General features: G+C 56.3%; 2 protein-coding genes across 4 annotated transcripts; one reads left to right on the forward strand and one right to left on the reverse strand.

The window, feature by feature from the left end:
- Positions 1-671: 671 nt before the first annotated feature.
- FSD1 (fibronectin type III and SPRY domain containing 1) lies at positions 672-21,253 on the reverse strand. 2 transcript variants are annotated; one of them, XR_007123244.1, is made up of 14 exons: positions 20,916-21,253; positions 19,813-19,908; positions 19,450-19,581; positions 18,549-18,650; positions 17,392-17,414; positions 17,075-17,196; positions 16,577-16,786; positions 13,392-13,490; positions 12,423-12,582; positions 12,018-12,097; positions 10,787-11,038; positions 10,605-10,693; positions 10,324-10,498; positions 672-682 (listed from the first exon to the last, which is right to left on the reverse strand). XR_007123244.1 is itself a non-coding variant. In XM_047705848.1 (13 exons), the coding sequence occupies exons 1-13, from the start codon at positions 20,928-20,930 to the stop codon at positions 10,388-10,390; spliced, it is 1,491 nt and encodes a 496-aa protein (XP_047561804.1). In that variant the 5' UTR covers positions 20,931-21,253; the 3' UTR covers positions 10,177-10,387. The 2 variants fall into 2 exon arrangements, 1 of the variants encoding a protein (XP_047561804.1); XM_047705848.1 differs by lacking the exon at positions 672-682 and having other exon boundaries at positions 10,177-10,498.
- On the forward strand, positions 2,376-10,126 carry STAP2 (signal transducing adaptor family member 2). 2 transcript variants are annotated; one of them, XM_047705849.1, is made up of 13 exons: positions 2,379-2,733; positions 4,905-4,976; positions 5,126-5,248; positions 5,876-5,932; positions 6,367-6,467; positions 6,628-6,762; positions 7,773-7,842; positions 7,934-8,036; positions 8,171-8,245; positions 9,072-9,227; positions 9,315-9,404; positions 9,494-9,568; positions 9,838-10,023. In XM_047705849.1, the coding sequence occupies exons 1-13, from the start codon at positions 2,632-2,634 to the stop codon at positions 9,906-9,908; spliced, it is 1,230 nt and encodes a 409-aa protein (XP_047561805.1). In that variant the 5' UTR covers positions 2,379-2,631; the 3' UTR covers positions 9,909-10,023. The 2 variants fall into 2 exon arrangements, with proteins under 2 accessions (XP_047561806.1, XP_047561805.1); XM_047705850.1 differs by lacking the exon at positions 8,171-8,245 and having other exon boundaries at positions 2,376-2,733; positions 9,838-10,126.
- Positions 21,254-22,546: the final 1,293 nt, after the last annotated feature.

Below are 22,546 nucleotides of genomic sequence, written 5' to 3' on the forward strand. Positions count from 1 at the left end.
AAGGAATGCAAGAAGCTTCTAGAAGCTGGAAGGGAAATGGGTTCATCTTCCGAGCCTCCGGAAAGGAATGCAGCCCTGCCAACACCTTGATTTCAGCTTTCTGAGATCCATGTAGGACTTGTACAGAGCTGGTGGATAACACATATGTGTCGTTTTAAGCCTCTACATTTACAATAATCTGTCAAAGCAGTCACAGAAAACCAACACACAAACTAAGGAAGAAAGGTTGGAAGAGCATTTCAACTGATGCAGGAAGAACACTTGACAAAATTCAACACCCATGCATGATACAGACTAGCCTAGGAACTCACCCATGCATGACACAAACTCAGCTAGGAGCAGACAGAAACCACCTCTGCGTGCTGCAGAATGTCCGCAGATCTTCAGTTAACATTTTACTTGATGGTGAAAGTTTACACGTTTTCCCCATAACAGAAGGAACAGGGCACCCATATCCAACACAGTCCTGGAAATTCTAGCCAGTGCAATAAGACAAGAAAAGGAAATGAAAGGCATACATATCGAAAAGGAAAAAATACAACTAGCCCCATTTGCAGATGACGTGATGGTCTTCACAGAAAATGCCAAGAAGCATACAGGACCACCTCAGGCGAATGTGTTTCACTTTATTGCACTTCACTGATGATTGGATTTTTTAATAAATTAAAGGTTTGCAGCAACCCTGTGTCAAGCAGCACCATTTTCCCGACATCATTAGCTCACTTCGTGTCTGTGTCACATTTTGGTAATTCTCATCATATTCTAATCTTTTCCATCATTATTATGTACTTATGGTAGCTTATGGGAAGGGGGCAAAATAGTAACAGTACCAGGAGTTTGGGAAGAGTTGATTCACAGAAGACATTGAGAGAGAGACAAACCTAGAAATAGTCTTGACCACAGAGAACACACTGAGGGTTACCAGAGGGGAGGGGAGAAGTAGGTGATAGGGATTAAGGAAGGCACTTGGGATGAGCACTGAGTGGTGTATGGTATTGTTGAATCATTATATTGTACACCTGAAACTAATATAATGTGCATATTAACTAGCTGAAATTTAAATAAAAATTTAAAGATTATTTTTCAGTACAACCTACTTCCCTAAGGTGGGGCTCAAACTCATGACCCTAAGATCAAGAATCACATCTTCTACTGACTGAGCCAGCCAGGTGCCCCTTAAATAAAACTTTTTAAAAAGAGTCACCTAAAAGGGGCACCTGGGTGGCTCAGTGGGTTAAAGCCGCTGCCTTCGGCTCAGGTCATGATCCCGGGGTCCTGGGATCCAGTCCCGAATCTGGGCTCCCTGCTCAGCGGGGAGCCTGCTTCTCCCTCTGCCTCTCCCCCCTGCTCATGCCTGCTCACTCACTCTCAATCTCAAATAAATAAATAAAATTAAAAAAAAATAAAAATCTATACCTAAAAAAAAAAAAAAATCAGTGCACATCTGTCTACTAGCCGGGAAATCTGGAATGAAAGATATGATGCCAGGGCATCTGGGTGGCTCGGCTGGTTAAATGTTTGCCTTCAGCTCAGGTCATGATTCCCGGGGTCCTGGGATCAAGCCCCATGTTGGGCTCTCTGCTCCTTGGGGAGCCTGCGGATTCTCCATCTTCCTCTGCCTGTCACTGTGTTTGTGCTCTCTCGCTCTCTCTTTCTTCTTCTCTCTGTCAAATAAATAAATACAATCCTATTTTTTTAAAAATACAATGCCATTTATAACTGCTCAAAAAAATGCTTAGATATAAGTCTAACAAAACACACACAGGTTTTGTATGAGAAAACTATACCTTGCTGATGAACAAATTCAAAGATTTAAATAAGTGAAGAGACAGACCATGTCCATGGATAAGACTCAACACAACAGGGATGGATCAGTAGAGCTCGTGACTCTTGATCTCCCGAGTTGTAAATTCCAGCCCCACCTTGGGTGTAGAGATTCCTTAAAAAAAAAAAAAAAAGACTCAACACAGTAAAGATGTCGGGTCTTCCCCAGTCGATATACAGGTGTAATTCCTATCAAAATCCCAGCAAGATTTATTTTAAAGATCTTATTTATTTATCTCACAGACAGAGATTACAAGTAGGCAGAGAGGCAGGCATAGAGAGAGGGAAGCAGCCTCCGTGGGGCTTGATCCTAGGACCCTGAGATCATGACCTGAACCCAAGGCATAGGCTTAACCCACTGAGCCACCCAGGCGCCCCTAACTCAGCGAGATTTTTTGGTAGGTTTAGGCAAGTTTGGGCTAAAGGGGCATTCAGACCTTCATGCTCTGTCCTGCTGTGCTCTCTCTGGTGACACAGCGCTTGCCACTCTGACACATTGCTCCTCCCTTTCTCACACCCAGACCTTTGCTTAGGCAGGTCCCTCCTCCCGGTGGAACCCTCTGTCCAGTCTCTGCCCTGAACTGAAAGCCTCCCAGTGGCTCCCTACTCCGTAACTCCTGCAGACCTCCCAGACCTGCTGGGGAGACCAGAGAGGCTGGGATTTCCCTGGGACAAGCCTGGCCCAGCACCCACCCAGAGCTGGCAGGGGAGGGAGCTGGGGAGCTGACAGAAGAGGAAATTCCCCGGGAACCTGTTTCTCTGCTTTCTGGCCCAGCTGGGGCACCCACTGGAGGGAGAGGCCAGGCCATGGCCTCAGCCCTAAGCCGACCCCGGGTTCCCAAACACAAGGGTGCTCTACCCTCACACTACTATGAGAGCTTTCTGGAGAAGAAGGGACCCCACGACCAGGTAAGGTGGGGCAGGGAGCTGGCACAGCTGGGCTCCTGGGTGGCCTAGAACTCTGCATCTGGCCAAGGGGGACGGGTCGGACTGAATGGAGCAGGGTGTGTGCTGGGGGCTGTCCATCATCAAGCTTCTTTCTCTCTCTCTCTGTGCCTCTCCCTGCCTGTCTCCATGGGTCTCCCTCCCGGTCTCTCTGACTCTTTGGATACAGGAAGGATCAGGGACTTCCACCAGGAAATGGGAAGGCTTCGGACTCCCATGCCCCACCCCTAGTCCCTAAGAAACCATGAACCTCAGCTGCAGGGGTGAAGGCCAGGACAGGTGGCATGTGGGGACAATGCAAGCTGTGGGGGCCACATCTGGCAGGACCAGATACTCCTTCCCCGAAGCCCCAGCCCCCCTCCCCACTGCTCACACTCATCTCCTGCTACAACCCCAAATACCCACCTGCTGCTTTCCCTGCCCACCCCCAGAGCCACCGTCATTGCAGTTCCCTCTTCCCTTCCTTGTGCCTCCAAGTGCCCACATCCTCCCCAGCCTAGACAGCATCGAGACCCCAGGGGCTAAGAAAGACTTGGCCCCAGAGTGCAAGAACGAGCTTCACATCCCTGCTGTAAGCCTCCCTGACTCCCAGGCCTTGGACAAGTGACTCTCTGTCTCTGTGCCTCATTTTTCTCTAGTACAAAATGGGTACGCTAGGACTAGGGCCCTAGTCAAGGTTACAGGAGAGGGGTAGCCCTCAGTGGCCTGCGGATTTGACTCCACCATCGCTGGTGCTTTACTGGCATTCATGCACCAAATTCTCACAACAACCCTCGAGGTGGGTACATCTCTATGGCCATTTTATAGGTGGGGAAACTGAGGCACGGAGCGGTTAAATACCGTGTGGTCCCCGAGGAAGCAGGTCTGACCATGCTGAGTTTAATCACTTATTGCTCTGTTCCCAGTGCCTGGCACACAGTAGGTCCTCGGTAAATGTTAAATGTATGTCTACACGGACAGATGGGTGGGTGGGTGGATATGCGGATGAATAGATGGATGGACAGATGGATAGGGAGGCAGACGGTTGCTGTGACAGGTGGGTTGATGAATGGATGCTAGCCGTCAATATGAGAACTATCCTCGCTATCATTATGGACTAACTAGAGTACCTTCTCCTCCAGGAAGTCTTCCCAAATTCCTACTTGGAGGGCCTTTCTCGTCTTCTGTGACCTCAAGGCTCAGGGTCTGTCCCTCCTAGGGTACTAATTTCTCTTCCCTAGAGGATTTTGGTGTCTATGTTTTCTTTTTTCCTTTTCAGTTCTTATTTATTTATTTGAGAGAGGGCATGAGGGGAGGGAGAGCAGAGGCAGAGGGAGAGACAGAATCCTCAAGCAGACTCCCTGCTAAGAGCAGAGCCCTCTGCAGGGTCCCATGTCAGGACCCCGAGATCAAGACCCGAGCCAAAACCAAGAGTCAGGCGCTTCACCGACTGAGCCACCCAGGCACCCCGCATCTTAGTATCTATGCTTTCTGTATTCTTCCAGAAGATAATCTATTTTGAAACAGGAGCCATGTCTCATTTATTATTTTGCCTGCAACACAACAACAAAATTGGGTGCGGAGTAGGTGTTCGGGGAATATTTCCTGGGAAAAAAACCTAGAAGCTTACAGTCCTGGCTGTGTCAGCCCCTTAGACCTCCTGAGAGTTGGGACATTTATAAATCAGAATCCTGGGGAGACATCCTGAATCTACAGTCCTTCTAGAGTCCAGAACCGTGTGAAATCAGGAGACTGCAGTAAATATCTATGGGCTGGACACGGAGAAGGGGGATGTATGTAGGTGCGGATGAGTAAACAGATGGATGGCGGATGGTTAGTTCAGTTCTCTCCTAGAGCTCCTACCTCTGTACACTGGGAGACTGCTCTGGATCTCCCATCCCATCCAAGTTCTCTTCAACCCTTTCTCAAAGAATAATGGGTCCCCAGAAGCTGGGCTGTGGATGGGGAGGGCCTCCCAGAGAAAGCAACATTTGTTCAAAGACCCAAAGCAGGCAATGAAGGAAACTTTGTGAAGATCTCAGGAAAGAGTATCCAGGCAGCAAGAACAGCCAGTGCAAAGGTCCTGAGACAGGAGTGGGTGTCCTGGAGGCAGCCAGAATTTGCCTTCTCATCTGCTCTCTACCTTTGGTCCCCAGGATTACAAGAAGTTCTGGGCAGGCCTCCAGGGTTGCACTCTCTATTTCTATAACAGCAATCGGGACTCCCAGGTAAGGATGGGCAGGAGGGCTTGAGAGCTGATCTCCCAGCCCCAAGCTTGACCTCAAGGACCAAGCCGAGAGCCGGGCTGGTGTGGCCAAGCCAGAGGGCCTGGCAAGCCACAAGCCTGGTGCTCAGACTCCTGCTTCTGGATCCCCAGCACGTGGAGAAGTTAGTCCTAGGAGCATTTGTGAAGCTCACGGATGAGGCGCCCTGGGAAAGCTCCGGAGACCCTGGCATCTATTTTGGCCTCTTCCTCCAGAACCAAGAGATCAAGTTCAAGGTAGGCCCAACCTTCCCCGCCACACTCACCATTCACACCCACTAGGATGGATTCACACGGGGTCTACCACTGGGATGGTGACCCTGGGCGACTCACTTTGCTTTTCTACACTTTGGTTTCTACAACTGCAAAAAGGGATAATACAGGTAAAGTAGTCTGAACAGGATGGGAGCTACGCGGAGGGTCGCTGCCTGCCTGAAATGTTTCAGCCAACATTACTGAGCACCTACTATGTGCCAGACACCCTCCCGGTACCTGCCTTCAGCTCAGGTCATGATCCTTGGGTCCTGGGATCAGCCCTGGATTGGGCTCCCTGCTGGGGGCGGGGAGCCTGCTACTCGCTCTCCCTCTGCCCCTTCTGCTCATGCTCTCTCCCTCCCTCTCTCTCTCTCAAAATAAAATAAATAAAATCTTTTTTAAAAGTCGATGTAGAAAAAACAAATAAATAAATGCTGATTCAGGGACATTAGGGGACAGCATCCCACATTACTAAGGACTTCGGTTCAGACATCCTAAATTTACCTGTCCTTCCTCATTTAACCCTGAAAACAGCTACCATTCCTCATTCGCATTCCACGGGTGAGTGGGCCGAGGCTCACCGACACGGCCTCCTGTTTCCCTCCCCAGGTTGAGAGCCTGGAGTCTCGGGAGATGTGGAAAGGCTTCATCCTGACGGTGGTCGAGGTGAGAGCAGTCGCCTGCCCAGAGCCCTCTGTGCTCTTTCCACCTTGCATCCCCCCCAACCAGCCCCTCCCACACGGTGTCCCGTGGGCCAGGCGGAGGCCACAGACATCAAACATGCGAACGTCGCCTGGAGTTTTTGTCAACATTCCTGATTCCTCTTTTGGTCACTGGTGCCCCGCGTGGCCCCTGCAGGCGCCGGGCTCGATACCCGGCCTTCGTTCTAGCATCTGCGCTGTCCTCCCCATCAGTGAAGTGTCTTCACGTCCCCTGCAAGGCCTCTTGGCCCCTGCCCTGGGGGGCTGCGGAGCCCCCAGACCCGGGTTCCCATCCGGGCTCGGCCCGCACCCCGGCCTCAGGGAGCCCATCGGTGACACGGGCACAGGCCGCTAGAGCCCTGACAGCAGGGCGTCTTCGGGCGCCCCATCGACCCTCAGCTGCGTGTCCCGTCCAACCTGACCCTACTGCCCGGACACCTGCACATGATGGCCGAGGCCCTGGCCAAAGAGGAGGCGCGCCGCGCGCTCGAGCTGCCCTCGTGAGTGGCCCGCGGGGCCGAGGGGCCCCGGGACGGCGGCGGACGGAAGCGCGGGGCGGGAGCGTTGGGGAGGATAGCCCGGTGGGCAGGGACGCCTCGGGGTCCGGGGGCGGGGCCGGGGGCGGGGCCTGCCCTGAGCGAGGGACGCGGCCCGCCCCAGCTGCTTCCTGAAGGTGAGCCGGCTGGACGCGCAGCTGCTCCTGGAGCGCTATCCCGACTGCGGAAACCTGCTGCTGCGACCCAGCGGGGACGGCGGGGACGACGTGTCGGTCACCACGCTCCAGACGTTCAACGGGTGCGCCTGCGCGGCGTCGGGCCGGGAGGAGGGGCGAGCGTGGGGGCGGAGTCAGAGCTGGGACGCGGGGAGGAGGAAGGCCCTGGGGGCGGGGCCAGAGCTCCCGGAGCGCGGGGTCTTGAGGCCCGCGGGGCTCTGGGATGCGGGAGGGAGTCCGAGCCTGGGGGCGGGGCTAGAGACCAAACAGGGCGGTGGATCCCCCTTGCAGAAGGAGCTAGATCCTGGAGCGGGGACGGACTCCAGGCGAGGTCAGCCCTTTGCATTAAGATCGGCTGGGTCTAGGGACGCCTGGGTGGCTCAGTTGGTTAAGCAGCTGCCTTCGGCTCAGGTCATGATCCCAGGGTCCTGGGATCGAGTCCCACATCGGGCTCCTTGCTCATCAGGGAGCCTGCTTCTCCCTCTGCCTCTGCCTGCCATTCTGTCTGCCTGTGCTTGCTCTCTCTCTCCCTCCCTCTCTCTCTCTCTGACAAATAAATAAAAAAAGAAAAAAAAAAAAAAAGATCGGCTGGGTCTAGGCCTCTGGAGCGGGGAAGAAATCAAATCCAGGGGTGCTAACCTGCCCCTTGGGCGGGGTCAGGACCTGTGGGTGGAGTCACGCCCCGGCCCTCCCCCGCGGTGGTTGACTCAGGCTTCGGAGGTGAAGACACTCTGGGGGCGGTTCGGAGCCTGACAGTAAAGCTTCCTTTGGGATAGTCCGGTGAGGGGTCGGGTGGTTTGAAGGTGGAGTCAGCACCCTGGGGGCGGGGCCAGCAGGGAGGCGGAGCCTCCGGGGGTGGAGCCTTCAGGACTAGGTCCTCCCTGGGGGCAGTGCCAGGACCTGTGGCTTGGTCTTCCGGGAGGCTGCAGTCCGTTGAGGGTCTGGTTCTCCGCAGAGACACACGCCAGGACGGGGCGTGGTCAGCGTGCCGGGGAGCTGGAAAAGTTTAGGCCCCCCGTGGGGGCGGACCCAGGACAAGGGCGGGGTCCTCCCTGGTCGGAGCCCGTCCACCCACTCACCACTGCCTGTGCAGGACGTCGGTGGTCCGGCACTACAAGGTGAAGCGTGAGGGCCCCAAGTATGTGATCGACGTGGAGGAGCCGGTGAGCGTCGGGCCGGGCTCCGGCGATGAGCAGTGATGGGCTGTGCGCCCCTTCCACAACAGCCTTGACTGAGACCCCTATCCGCCTCCAGTTCTCCTGTGCCTCACTCGACTCAGTGGTCAACTATTTCATGTCACACACCAATAACGAGCTGGTGCCCTTCCTGCTGGACGAAGACTACGAGAAGGTTCTAGGTAAGTGCGGCCTCAGGGAACTCCGGGGGGGGGGCTGTGTGCCAGTACGTGCTTCTCCAGCCCCTTCCCCCGCAGGCCACCCCGGGGTCAATGCCCAGCCGCCACACCTCCTCTAGGACCGCTCTCTGTTCTAGGCCACGTGGAGGCGGATAAAGAGAATGGCGAGAGTGTATGGGTGGCAAGCTCGACCCCCGCGGCCCCCAGCCCAGGTGATGCCCCGCCCTGCGGCCGCTGCTGTGCCAGCCTGGGGAGAGACCTGGGACCCTCATGGCACCGCCTGTGTCCAATCTTGTACCCAGAGTTGCAAGGACCCAGAAATTACCCAGACCCTGCCCTCCGGGTTGTGGAGCTGGACAGCTCCCAGCCCCGTGAGGTAGAACCTGGGGCTGGAGGCAGCAGCACCTAGACTTGGGGAGAGAAAGGGGGCAGTGTAGGGGGAAGGCCTCCTGTAGGAGGGTGTGTTTGCTTAAGGTCTCAAAGGATTTCAGTAGCTAGAGATGGGCTTCACCGGGAGCAAGAAACTACCCAGAGACAGCATCCGGATTGGCTGTTGGGGTGGGAGGTGGTCCGGTTTATGGAACAGGAAGAAGAGGCTGGAAAGGTCTGTGGGGTGAACAGTCTGGTTCTCCTGGGGCTGGGCAGATGCGTGGAGGGGGGAACCCTTGTGCACGCACCTAAGCCACAACCACGCGTGTACACACAAATGCTCACTCGTGGGCGCAAATTCAGACATTTCTAGGTACGTGGGTGTGTACACTGGTATAGACGAGCTGGGGGCACACACTTCAGTATCCACGCAGTGCCATGCACGTACAGATGTTTAGGTGCGGTGTGCGAACCCTTTACATATAGTCAACTATGCGGATTCACTCAGTGTACATGTTTCTACGATGAGGGACGGACACTCACACACACAGGGTCACATGCTTGAATCCCTGCATGTATACATACGTCCACATTCGGGCGCACACAGACACACGCCAAGGTGTCCCTGCACCACGTGGACCCAGATGGGGAACTGCCGTTTCCCACCAGGGCCCACACTGGCCTTGGGTGGCCCCAAGAAGCTGCCTCCCCTGCCCATCACGCCTGTGGCAAGCCAGGACAGGTCACCCCCACTCCTGAACCAGGACGAGAACTATGTGATTCCCATCGGAGACAACCCAGCTGCCAACTACATGAATGGGGATGGTAGGTGGGGAAGGTGAGGAGGGGAGATGGGGACAGGGGGAAGGGGCTAAAAGCCGGAGGTGACACACCACACCTTTGTCCACGCAGTGCCTCCCCCCAGTCGGTTGGTCCCGAAGCCCAGGAGGTTGGCGAAGGTTCAGGCCAAGCCTCTAAAGCCACCTGTTGCCCCCAAGCCAGGTAGGGGGTTCCTGCCTCCCCCGGGGCCTTCCCTCACCCAGCCGAGAGCCAGCCCTGGCCTTCATCTGTCCATCTGCCTTCTCCTCCAGAGCCCAAAGTCCTCAACAGCAGCCTGGCCAAGAAGCTAGCGGTGGGCTCACTGCAGACTCTCTTCCCCACAACAGGTGAGGCCTGTGGGGGTCTGCACTCCCCGGTGGGCGGCCGGCGCAGCCACATGGGACCCCCGCTCCAAAGTGCCCCATGCTTGGTCTGATGCCGGGCAGTCTTGAAACTCCTCGGGGCTTTTGGGTAGATTTTCACTTTTCACAGGGCCCCGCAGATTCTGCAGGGAGTCATGGGTGGATGTGGGGTGGGGGGACGGCATGGACGAGGGAAAACACCCCCCCCCATGCCCGGTGCACCTGAGGCCTCCGTCACCTCCCACCCTCCCCAGCCCCAAAGCTGGCAGATTTGACAGCAGAGCTGGAAGAGAAACTGCAGAGGAGACGAGCGCTGGAGCACTGAGGCGTAGGCATGGGGATCCATGAGCCGCTCTTCGGCTGCGGAAGTCAGCCAGGCCACCCGCCCCCGCCAGAATAAAAGCTCAAGTGATCCCCTGGGGGCTGATGTGTCTGGCCTGGCTTGGGGGCGGTGGGCAGTGAGGGTCAGATGCCCGCCCTCAGCAGGCCCCACTTACTCGGCCAAACCTGCCACCTGACCCTACAGGAAAGACCCATTTCATAGCCAGGAAAGCTGAGGTCCAGAGAAGTCGGGGGCACGCTCAGTGCCAGCCAGCCCCAAAGAACCATCGGCACGGCCTGGCCAGTGATTGACTTTTATTAGGAGGTGAGGTAGGGGCGAGGGCCCGCCCTGGTGTCCCCTCCCCCCATCAGGAGTTAAGGCTCCAAGCAGCAGGTGAGACGAGGGTGGCAGCTGCAACAAGGCCTGGGCGGCTGGGCAGGGGGTTCCCCAAACTCAGCCGGGCTGGGCGGGCGCTCCCGGGCCTAGGTGAGGCTGGTGTTGGAGCTGCTGGTGGCACTGCCCCGCTTCTGCAAGCAGCGCACAGAGCTGGGAACCTGTAGGCCTGTGGTCACCTGGAAGCTGCCGCACCACACCTGGGGACCAGGGACCGGGGACCGGTGAGCCGCAGGGGCAGGCTCAGGCACCGCAGAGCCGGCCCCGGCCCCACCCCTGCCCGCCCAGCCGCTGAACCATTCTCACTGTGAAAGCCGGCAGCAGGGGCTGCGTGAACTTGGCCTTGAAGGTGTGCAGCAGCTGTTTGGTTCGGGCGTTGTAGAAGGACAGAAGGCCTGGGGTGGAGGGAGAGCGACGGGGTTGGGGTGGGGGCGCAGGGAGAGGGGCTCACGGCCAAGGGCGGGCAGGGAGAGGGGGCTCGGGGTCACCTTGGTGGAAGTCGCAGTGCACACCCAGGCAGTCGGGCACGGGGGGCTCCAGCACCTTGGCCTTGTTGGCGTGCTTGGCGGTGAAGCTGACCTGCAGCCAGTTGTTGACGTGGAGGCACCAGGACGCGGCCGTCTTGCCCAGCTGCTCGAAGCGGCCCAGGCTGCGGTACGCCACCCCCACGCCGAACGCCTTGCTGTCCGGCTCATAGCGCACCTCCCAGTAATGCTCCCCGCCGTCGATCAGCGTGTCCCCTGGGGCGGGGGGCGGAGGACAGCGGGGGCTGGTGGAGTCGTGTGCCAGAGGCCCTTCCACAAAGGGGTGGTCACCCAGGTACTCCCCAGGCCCCAGCGCTTCCCTCCAGATACTCCTCAGTTCCCGGCTATTCCTCCTGGGGAGTCCCCAGGCTACAGCCACTCCCTCTAGACACTCAGAGAGCCCAGATACTCTCCAAGCCTCAACTAATCCTTTCAGATTCTCTGCAGACCCAAGCTACCCCTTCCAGATGCTTCCAGAAACTTCCTCCAGTTCCTCCCCATGTTCAGCTACTCCTCAGTCCTCAGTCCTTCCAGCGACTAGATGATTCCCAGACCCTTGCTCCCGGCCGACTCCCCAGTACTCCCACAGGCCTCGCATCCTCCCGGAGTGCGATGCTCCCTAGCACTCTGGGACGCTTTCCTAATGCTTTCCAGATTCTGCCCAGGCCCCCAGCTCCTGTCCATCTCCCAGCTCAGCTCCTCCACAGATGCGGGGCTCGTCCCCATGTACGTTTCTTCCCTGGGCCTGCTCCTTCCCGACCTCAGCTATTCTCCCAACCACAACTAGGCGAGGCTCTCCCCTCTGAAGTCTCAGTCACCCTGCACACCGCCCCCCTCTGCCCCTTCCCCTGCTTCTTCCTCTAACCCCACCTCTAGCCAAGAATGGCAACCATTCCTTCCAGCTACTTTGCAAATCTCAGGCACTCCACAAACCCCAGGACCCGCGCCCCCTGCACCCCGGGCTGATCTCCAGGCCAGAGCCTACATAAGCTCTGCTCCCCACCCCCGGAAAGCCCACACCCCCCAACCCCACACTCCTCCAGCACCACAAGCAACACATTATTGGAACCATTCCCAGAAAGCTTTGGGGGTGGCTACCTCAGTTTTCCCACCCAAAGGAGTTCTCTCCCACCACCCACCATCAGGGTCCTGCCCAGAGTGTCCCATCTGTCCTCCTGTCTCCGCCCCTCCTTACCCAGCACCGTGTAGGACTCAGCAGTGAAGCGGTCCCGACCCCCACGACCCGAAGGCATCCTCTTGGGGGATGGCACACCTCTGTGAGGGGCAGGGAGGGGGAGGCTCAGTTCGGGCCTCACTGCTCCCAAGGAGGGTTTCCCTGGCCCGCCCAGCCACCATGGTCTTCTCAGTCCTCCACAGGGTTTGGTTCTTTCACACTGGGTCCTGCATATCGTGCCCTTCCCCGTGTGGAAAACCTTTCAGGTGGCAAAACCCAATTAAAAGCCTCTTCTCCCTTCATTTACTCTTGGGGCTCTGTGTCCCTCCTTCCACCCCAGCCTCGACCATGCTGGACCTTGGGTGTCCATGTCCAGCTCGCTGTCCTCCAGCAGACAGTCAGGGAGAGCAGGAGGGGGCAGGCTACCTGGCTGGGGAGTTGACGGGAGATGCCGTCCGCCCCTTTCCATCTTTCTCGCGAGCCTTGATGTCCTGGACCTTCCCGCCCATGGCGTCCCACTCCACAGAGAGGTCCTCCACTCGCAGGTTCTGGTGAGATGTGGACGCATCCAGGCGGAACATGAACGCTGGGGCCGGGCAGACGCGGGAGTCACAGAGATGGGGAAACCCGGAGAGACACAGAGAGAGACAGAGAGACAGACAGTGACCAAGACAGACCGTGACAGGGACAGAGAACAGAAAAAGACAACGGCGACAGAGAAAAAGACAGAGAGAGGGTGACGGACGGACTCAGGGGCAGACAGACACAGACAGGACAGGCAGCAAGACACCAAGACAGATGGGGAAGCGCAGAAGGGGCAGAGAGTGCAGCCAGGGGAGGGAAGGCTGGGAGCATGTTGCCTAAAGGTTCCTTAGGTCTGAAGGTATCTCCAAAGGGCTTGTGCTCTTTGCTTCTCTTGGGGATTGATCGCAGGAGAAGGGGCCGGGTCATACATAAGACAGTAGTTTAGGTACACTGCAGAAGGACTGCCTATGAGGGCACGCAAAGGTGTTGCTTCAGGAAAGTAAGATCGGGCTTCGCGACGGATATCCCACCCCCTTCTCTAAGAGCCCTTATCTTTTTTTCTTTTCTTTTCTTTTCTTTTTTTTTAAAGAAGAGAGAATGAGTGTGTGTGTTGAGGTGTGTGAGAGAGAGGGAAAGAGTATCAAAACCATACAGGCACCATGGGATCAACTGCAAAAGCAAAAAACAATAGCAGGCACATAGTAGACACTTGAGCTGAGGAATCTACTGTGGATACGTGCTGAGCTTCCTGGCAGCCAGAGCAAAAAGGGCCACAGAACCCTGATTAGAAGATTATCACTATACACCAGAACCTGGGGCCCTGGTGTGAGGGGCTATGGAGTCACAGACAAGGTGGGGAGGGGCAGTCACCTGGTGTCTCCAGGGTCACCGGCTCAGAGAACTCGCCTGCCACGGCCTTATTACAGGCCTTCACACGAAAATTCATGTATTTCATGTCAAACTTGAGACCTAAGACAAAGAGAGAGATCACAACGTTGTGTGTGCTTTGAGCAACTGGTTATAGGTCCCTGCATCCCCCAGTAATCCCACCACTCCTCAATCTAAGGACCACGTTGCAAAGGACATTTTATCCCTGAAAACCCCCCCTTGCCCTCATTCACCTGCAGGGCTATGTATGACTTGGCTTCGCCTCCAACCCAGACTGGTCAATCAGAATGCTTTAGGAAGCAGTAATAGCAATTGGTTCAGGAATAGCACATGACCCAAACTGGCCAATAAGAATCTTCCCTGGGGCGTTGGTCTGGTATTCTAGGGAGCAGAGTCACTGTCTTGTCCGGGGTGGCTGGAGGATACTCCTCTTGGGAAAATTTCTCAGTGCATTTGCAGGCCCCTTCAGAATGCAGTCCCCAGATCCAACAAAGTGCAGGGAACAACGGTGAGCGAGTCATTTGCTGGAACCCCTGGATCTAGCCATGCCGGGTTAAAAATTTCCCCTACTTCTAGGATATGTCCCACACTCCCATCCGTCCTTTTTGTATTCGTTTCTTCCAGTCTTAAAAAATAAAAAGCAACTACCTAGTTGTCTTTAGTTATGTTTCCCCTCAAACTTTCCCCTCAAACTTTCGAGAGCTCTCTTCATCCCTACCCCCTCTCTGCTGCCTCGCTCCCTCTCCCTCCTCTGGCTTGGTCAGTCCCCACCTTGTAGGATCTCCTGGCTGACCATTCCTTCCCTCCTGGAACATTCTCTTTCCTTGGCAGCCAAGGCACTGTGTGTCCTGGCTAGCCCCTCCATTTGTTCTCCCTAGGTCTCCTCTGTAGGCTCCTCCCTCCTTGACTCCCTTAAATGTCGGGGTGACTCAGTCTGGGGTCCTTACTCATCTCACTCTGCTCCCTGACCCCTCCTTGCCCTTCAGATACCATCCATCCACCACAACACCCACAGCCCAACCTGTAGCCCAAACCACATGTCCAGTTGCCTCCTGAGAGTTCCCCATGGGATGCCCACTCTCTGATCATCCCAAACAGCACTCAGCCACCCCCGCTATAAAACCTCCCATAGCTCCCCTTGCCCTCCAGGTAAAGACCCCGTTCCTCCTCTCCTTCTCTAGTTAAGTGGCAAACTTAACTAGTTCCAGACACAAAGTCTCAGTGCTCTGGCTTCTGAGTCCTCGATCTGATTGTCCTTCTGCTTGGAAGGCCATTCTCCAGCCACTCCTTCTCTTTCCAGCTGCAGGCTGGCTGCCACCTCCTCCAGGCACCCAGGACTATCTCCCCCTTCTTGGATTCCCTTCTCCGAGAGTTCAGCATTTGGCTCAGCAACACTGTCTACTGCCCACCCCCACCCCCCCCGAGCAAAGATTACTGACCAGAAGGCTCGGTTTTAGAAACCTGGAACCCATCTGACTCTGGTTGGTCTGGGCTCACAGCGGGCCTTGGTCTCCTATCTTGCAAACCAACCATCATATTCCCCATCCTAAGTAGGACTCACATGAGGATGGGATGAGCACAGGCATGTAAGTTACAAACACTAAACCAAAACCCTCCCAACTGTCCAAGTGATCAAGATGGCAGCTGGGGTTCATATAACCTCGCGGGTTAGTTAACTAGGTGAGTGTCTTCGTCTGTACCCTCAGGACCACACACTTTTTGATGAATTCAGCTTCCCGCCCTGCAGAATTCACTCGCTAGGAATTTTGTAGGCGGCAAGAGGGTATGGGGAGGGGGGCGATGCATCAGGAAGCCTGTGATACAGCAGCCCTCTGCCTCGATCGTGGTGGCAGTTATGGGAATTTGCACATGGGAGAAAACCACACAGGGGAGAGATTACACATGCACGCACGGATGACAGCGACTGTATCGCCAGGGAAATGTGGATCGACACCGCGGAACGTGCTCGTGTGGGTTCCTTGGTTTTGACATTGAACTATGGTTACATGAGCCGCTATTAGGGGTGAAAACCAGGTTCTCCACACACTATTCAGCCTGAAAAAGTAAGGAAATCCTGATCTGCCCTACAACACAGATGACCCCTGGGCCCACCGCTCTCAGTGAAATAAGCCAGACATGAAAGAACAAATCCTGTTGGATTCTGCTCACATTAGGTACTAAAAGTAGTAAAAATCATGGGGACAGGAAGTAGATGGTGGGAGCCAGGGGCTGGAGAGTCAATGTTCCATGGGGACAGAATTTCAGTTTTGCAAGATGGAAACTGATGAAAACAGTATGATGGCTTTACAACGTCATGCATGTACTTACTACTACCGAATTGGACACTTAACAACGGTTAAGATGTAAATTTTACATTATATGTATTTTGCCATAATAAAAAAAATATATATATATCGGAAAAAAGTGGCGTATGTTTATTTTTATTCCGTCGCAAAGGACAGCCCCTCTTGCTGGCTGGTAGCTTTTCTTTCTTGCAATTAGCATGCTCATTATTAACCATGTATGCTAATTACAGATAAAGAACGGGCTGATTACAGCCCGAGAGCTATGGTGATAGTTATCTTGTCAGTAAGGCGCACCCCCGCCGCTGAGGATTTCCCTTGGCTCAGGACGGCTTCTGAAACTCATTAGAGGTCCCTGATTTTACCTTCTTCAGACCCTCCCCTCCAGCCTGGGGGATTCCCCCACGTGTTCTGCTCTCTAGCACCTGCCAAGGAAATCCCCAACACTGGGAGGATGCCAGCCCCAGGAGAGGAGGGATTTTTGTCCGCTTCGCTTCCTAACGCAAGGGCAGCACCTGGTACACCACTGGCACTCAGTTCGCGGAAATGAACGAATGCTGGGTCATAGCTGGGGAGGGAGGAGCTTGGAGAATGTCTTCTCCCTCTGGGCCTCAGTTCCCTCGTCTGTGAAATGCCGATGAGAAGCATGTCCATTACACGTGGGTAAAACCTTTGACAAGCCCTCCGCGAACAGTGCGGGGCGAGCATCAATATCGGTTTCATTATAATTTTCATTGTAATTACAACAGATCAGCCCATCCAGGTCCCACTGAAAGCGGAAAGGGGATCCTGGAATTCCTGAGCCACTCGGGGATGGGGGGGGGGTATGCGGGGGTGTCAGCCGCAGCCCGGAGCTGCCCTTACCGGTCAGGGTGTACTCCGTCTGCCGGATGCCCTCGATGACCATCCAGGGCTGCTCCTCCTTGAGGCGGGGCGGGCCCTCGAAGTTGGTCCGCCGGTATTCCAGCACGTAGTGGTCAATCTTGCTGTCCTCGTCCGGCATGCGCCACACCAAGGTCACGCAGTTGTCTGCCACCAGGGACTCGGCCAGGTCAATCACAGGGGCGCTGGGCACTGTTCAGGACAGAGGGAAGGCAGGGTGGTGGAGGGGCGGGAGAGGCTGTCGGTCAGGGTAGGGGGTGTGGCCTTCATGGGACTCTACCCCCTAGTGGGTGGGGCTTTTCAGGGCTTGTCCACTGGGGGCGGGCTTCCTCGTGGCTCCACCCACAGGGGGGCAGGGGATCCTCAGGGCTCCACCCCCAGGGCCAGTGCCTCCGAGGTTCCAATCCCAGGTTTTTCCCGCCTTTCTCAGTGTACCACCATTGCCCCGAAATCCAGGCCCCGACAAAGTTCCCTTCTCACCAGGTAGGAATTTGAGTGCCTGTAGCATCCTCCGCTCCTGCGCGAAGTCCACCATGAGGTGACTCATGTTGTCGCTGACCTTGGCCTTCAATGACAGCCGGAAGGCAGGGGCCATTGTCACACTGCAGGGAAGAAGGTGGAGGCAGCCTGCTGGCAGGCATCTCAAGGGGGTCCAGGCCCGGTTCTCGGAAGTGTGTGGGAGACCCACTCCCCTTGTTCTGGTCCAGTGCTCTGGGCCCAGAGACCCTCACCTGGGCGCCCCCACCTTCACACCAGGGGCGGGGCACTGGGGTGGGAACAAGATCCCAGCATCTTACCCATCTTTGATTTGCTTGGCAGCCTAGAAAAAGCGACAGAATAAAATTCAAAGAGTTTTCTTGAGCGAATCAGGAAGCTGCTACACAGACAGGAAGATGGAGGCCCAAAGTGGCAGCCACTGGCCAAAGTCCCCTATCACGGGGGTAGAAACGCTTGGCCATGGCCCAAAGGGACGGGGGCAAAGACAGGCTCCTACCCCCACCCACCCCTCCCCAGTGCCTGGTGCCCATTTTATCCTGCTGGCCAACTTGGCAAATCACAACACAGGATGCCCAGTGAAATCTTCCTTTCAGATAAACAAAATGATTTTTTAGTGTAAATATGTCCCATTCATGTGCTAACACTGCATGGGACATATTATACTAAAAACTATTCATTGTTAGGGGGCGCCTGGGTGGCTCAGTTGGTGGATCTTCCAAATCTTGGTTTCCGCTCAGGTCATGATCTCAGGGTTGTGTCCAGCCCCATGTTGGGCCCCACACTCAGTGTGGAGTCTACTGGTCCCTCTCCCCCTCCGGACCTCCCCCTGCCCTCTCTCCCTCTTAAAATAAACAAACAAACAAACAAATAAATAAAATCTTTTTAAAAATTTGCTAAATTTGAATTTCAGATGCACAACAAACTTTTTAGTATCAATATGTTCCACGCAACATCTGGAAATACTTACACTCAATGTTTGCATGGGATCTGCTTACACTAAACGAATTATTCCTCATTAAATCTAGATTTCAGATCAACCACAAATCATCTTTTATTTTATTTTTTTTTTAAGATTTTATTTATTTATTTGACAGAGAGAGATCACAAGTAGGCAGAGAGGCAGGCAGAGAGAGAGAGAGGAGGAAGCAGGCTCCCTGCAGAGCAGAGAGCCCGATGCGGGGCTCGATCCCAGGACCCTGGGATCATGACCTGAGCCGAAGGCAGAGGCTTTAACCCACTGAGCCACCCAGGTGCCCCCAACCACAAATCATCTTTTGGCATAAGGATGCCCCATGGTCTCCTTGGGACATACTTACACTAAATGTTGTAGGGGTCATACTTACACTAAAAAAAAAAAAAAAAAAATCACTTGGGGTTGATCTGAAATGAAAAAATGTAACCAGGTGTCCTGTATTTTAGGGCACATCCCTACCAGTCTGGCTCCTGAGGGGCCCACCTGAGGGAAGTCGTTGCTGTCCGTGGCCTGCAGGGTCTGGTTGGCTGTCTCCAGAAGCTCCTCTGAGCTCTCCAGGGCCCGAGTGCAGGCGGCCAGCTGGTTCTGGGAGTGGCATGTCACGGATGGAAGAGACACCTCACTGCATGGCATCAAACCCTTTGGGGCTTCCCACTGCCTTTGGGATTCAGAGACCCTTGCCTTTCTCCAACTCCGGGTGGGGGAGGGAGGGGGGAGGGAAATGGGGCGTCCCTCCTGGTAGCAGTCCAGAATCACCTGGGGATCCCTTTCTTTAACTGGGAATCCCTCTTTTTAAAACTCACATGTCCGGGCCACACCTGAGCCCTGGGGCCCCCAATTCTCCTGGGATTGAGGATCTGATGTTAGGAAGTTGTCCAGGACGGTCTGAGGCAGCCCCAGTGCCTGGGTTTAGAGTCCAAGACCCCCTAGGAGCTGCGGGGTTGTGGGGGGGCAGCATTTAGCAAGAGGGGATGTTGCCAGATCTGGGGGACCCATGGGAGGGGCTGAGAAATTGGAGGTGCTGGGTGAGGACTGGAGAGAGGGAGCAGCCAGACATGGGGGTGGGGCTCTGGTGACAGAGAAGGGGGGCAGGAGGTGGGAGGAACAGAGATCAAGGAGAGCAGATGGGGGCGGGGACTGATGGGTCAAGGCCAGGGAGGGGGCTGAGAAGAGACCAAGAAAAGGAGAAAGTGAGGCCAATACCCCTGGGGTGTCTAGTTCTGGACACCGGAGACCCTTGGGGGTCTCTCCAAGACGCGGGGGCGGGAGGACGAACAGGTTTGGTGGCAGACACGGAAGCCATATGGGCTCTGCTGAGTCTGAGGGGTGCCGTAGGGAATCGGGTCTGGGTGGGGTCTGGGGGGCCCCTCCCTCCCCCACACACCTGCAGTTCATAGGTGCGGCTGGCGCGGTCCTGCTTTATCTTCATGAGCATGCCCTCCTTCAGCTCCTCCAGGAGGGAAAAGAGGGACTGGAACTCGGCCTCCAGGTCCTCCTGCACCTTGGTGGAGTTTGCCTTGGAGAGATGTTGCGGGGTCAGCCCGCCCAGAGGTGGCCAAAGCCCATGCTCAGATGGGGAAACTGAGGTCTGGACACCAAAGCCGGGCCATGTGTCGGATGGGCAACAGCAGGAACAGGCTAACTCCTCTGGCTGCTCCTCCCGCCCCCCTACCCCCGTCCCTTCCACCCACCTGGCCAAGAGGTCCCCACTTCCTTCCATCCCTCCCCCAACAGGTGTCAGCCTCACCTCCACGTTCAGCAGCATCTGCTTAAGGGAGTAGATGAAGCTCTGAATCTCTTCATTCTTCACAGCCAGGGTAGTAATGATCTTCCGCAGGGCCTCCTGCCGCCACGGGAAGCACGCATACAGGCAAGGCTGGTAAGCCCCCCTGGGCCAGGCCAGGCTCCCCCACCAGGGGCTCCCCAGCCTGCTTTCCTGGGATCCAGGAGATGCGGGAGCCACTGTGCCGGTGAGCTCAGGCACCCTCCACGAGGCAGGCCCTGGGCAAAGCTCTGGCCGCGTGTTCCCTCCCCTAGCAGATGGGCACTGCAAGCAAGCCCGTTTTTACAGCGCAGGAAACTGAGGCTCCAAAGGAGGCTCTGGGGAAGGGGCAGACTCTGGCCCTGAGCCAGGTCCGCCTCCGCACAAAGCCTTCAACCTCGTACCTATCCGAGGGCGGGGCATGGGGTGAGGGGCTCCGTGGGGAAAGAAAACCCCAGAGCAAAATCATGCCTGTAGAAAATGGGCTAACCTGGGGAAGGCGATACCTGGGGAATGGGGATTAGCAAGAAGAAAAGAGGAACCTGGAGAACAGGGTGCCTGAGAGCCCAGGTAACCGGGCAGGGGGAGAACGAGGTCTGGGTGAGGGGACGCCTGGAGAGAAGGAAGCCGCGTGGGAGGATCCTGCTGGGGCCTGGAGCCCTGACCCAGGCCTCGGAGGGATCGCATTCCTGGGGGTGCAGGGTCGGTGGGACCACCAGTGCTGAGCTAGAGGGGTGTCCACCCGGGAGGGGCGGGGCAGAGCCCGGACACCTGGTCCGCAGTCCGGATGGAAGGCGTGGGGGATGGGTCAAGGCTGGGGCCCGGATTCTGGGCGCCGGTGCCGGGCATGGAAGGGATCCCGTCTGGTTCCCGGCCAAGATGAGGAGAGGTCGGGGTGACGGCTGGGGGGGAGCTGCGTCCCGAATTAGGGGGCTAGATCCGGGCGGGGTTGGGGCGGGGGTGGGGCCTCCGCCGCAAAGCAGCTGCGGGGGCTGGGGGGGGCGCTGCGGCATCACCTGGTCCCCTCCCCCTTATCCACCCCCACCGGGGGCCCCGCCCCGCCCCACCCCACCCCGCCCCGGTCCTACCCTCTGGTCCTCCATGGCTTCAGCCCAGGTCGTCCCCGGCCCGGCCCGCGGGCCCCTCTCGCTCTTCTAGTCCTCAAGCTGCCTTTGCCGCGACCACGAGCCAATGGCCCGCCGAGCCCTGCCCGCCGCCGCCGCCGCCGCCGCCGCGCCCCCCGTCAGCGCTCCATCACTGGCCGCAGTGCGCACGCGCGACCCCCGCGGCAGGCTGGGAAACGTAGTCCGGCGCTGGGGTCCCTGAGAGCCGGGACCCCCAGAGCCTGGGGCCTGCCAGGAGGCTTTGGTAGTGATGACTGAGCTGCGGAGAGCCGGGAGCTGGGAAGCAGGTTGCCTGCGTTCGACCGCCGGCCCTGCTGTGTGACCTCAAGCCCATCCCCAGTCCTCCTGATGCCCAAGCCTACCCACTCTTGCACCCGTGTCATTTTGTGCCAGCTCCTCTAACCGGAATTCCATACACCCTCCCTACCGCCTCACCCACCCGACCCCCGCCAGGAGATCTGGCCCCTAACCGCTCACACTCCTTGCATTCTCTCCTAGCATTTACATTTTGCTGGAGCAGATGTTCAGCCTCCAATGACTTCTTTCTCTCCCCAAGGCACAACTGAACTCCTGTACATCCCACAAAGCCCCAGGCTCTCATATCTCCTCCAGAAGTTTCTCTGTCTGACCGGAAACCACAGGTCTCTGAATGTCTGTGTCTGGCTTGGTCTACCCTGTCAGCCTGGGGCCAGATCTATCCAGGATCTCCAGCATTGTCTCTCTGCAAAAGGTGGGGGAAGGATGGAGTTTGAGAGGAAAGTCAGCCAGAGGGAGGAGGTGGCCTGGGCAGGGGAGGCTGGGAAGCTGTGTGTGTCTGCTGGGGCTGTGTGGGCAGAGTGTCACGGCAGGCAGAGGTCATCCTGTGGTTGATAGGAACAACACTGTCCCAGAGCACATGGGCCCTCTTCTTTTTGGGTGAGAAAAGAGGTCATCACGTGATTGCGGTGACACACTGAGGCCTGAAGTCACCTCCTCCCAGCCACTGGGTGACTGATGCAGGGTTGGAGGAAATTCCAGGGCCTATGAACCCCCTCAACTGGACCCCCAAACTTCTCTGCAGTCTGTGGGGACAGGGGAAGCCCCCATACCTGTTGTGGGACCTGAAGCCATCAGTGCAAATCTACTCTGAACCTTAAAGGAGGTTGCTTTGGGGGCCAAATACCGGAAGCCAGGATTCTGATCTTCAGTCCAAGCTCAGGCCTCCTCTCCCAGCCCCCCGTCCCCGCACCTGCATTCCCTAAACTCCCAATGTGCATCCCATCCCCAGCTCAGGTGTGTTTATTTTTTATTTTTATTTTTTAAAAGATTTTATTTATTGGGGCGCCTGGGTGGCTCAGCAGGTCAGGTGGGATCATGACCTGAGGGGAAGGCAGCCGCTTGACTGACTGAGCCACCCAGGGGCCCTCAGGTGTGTTTGAATAGCATCTCCCGGAAAGATTTGCTCTCACTGGAATGCATTATCCCATTTACGTACACATACTGCCTTTCAGATTAAAAAAAAGCAAAAATGAAAAATCTTTTGGGAAACCCAGGCACCTGAGGAGAGGAAGTGGGGCTCTAAGCAGGTTTAGTTACTAGACCTCTGGCCTGGGTGT

The sequence above is a fragment of the Lutra lutra genome, chromosome 1, assembly GCF_902655055.1.
Source record: "Lutra lutra chromosome 1, mLutLut1.2, whole genome shotgun sequence".
NCBI lineage: Eukaryota > Metazoa > Chordata > Mammalia > Carnivora > Mustelidae > Lutra > Lutra lutra.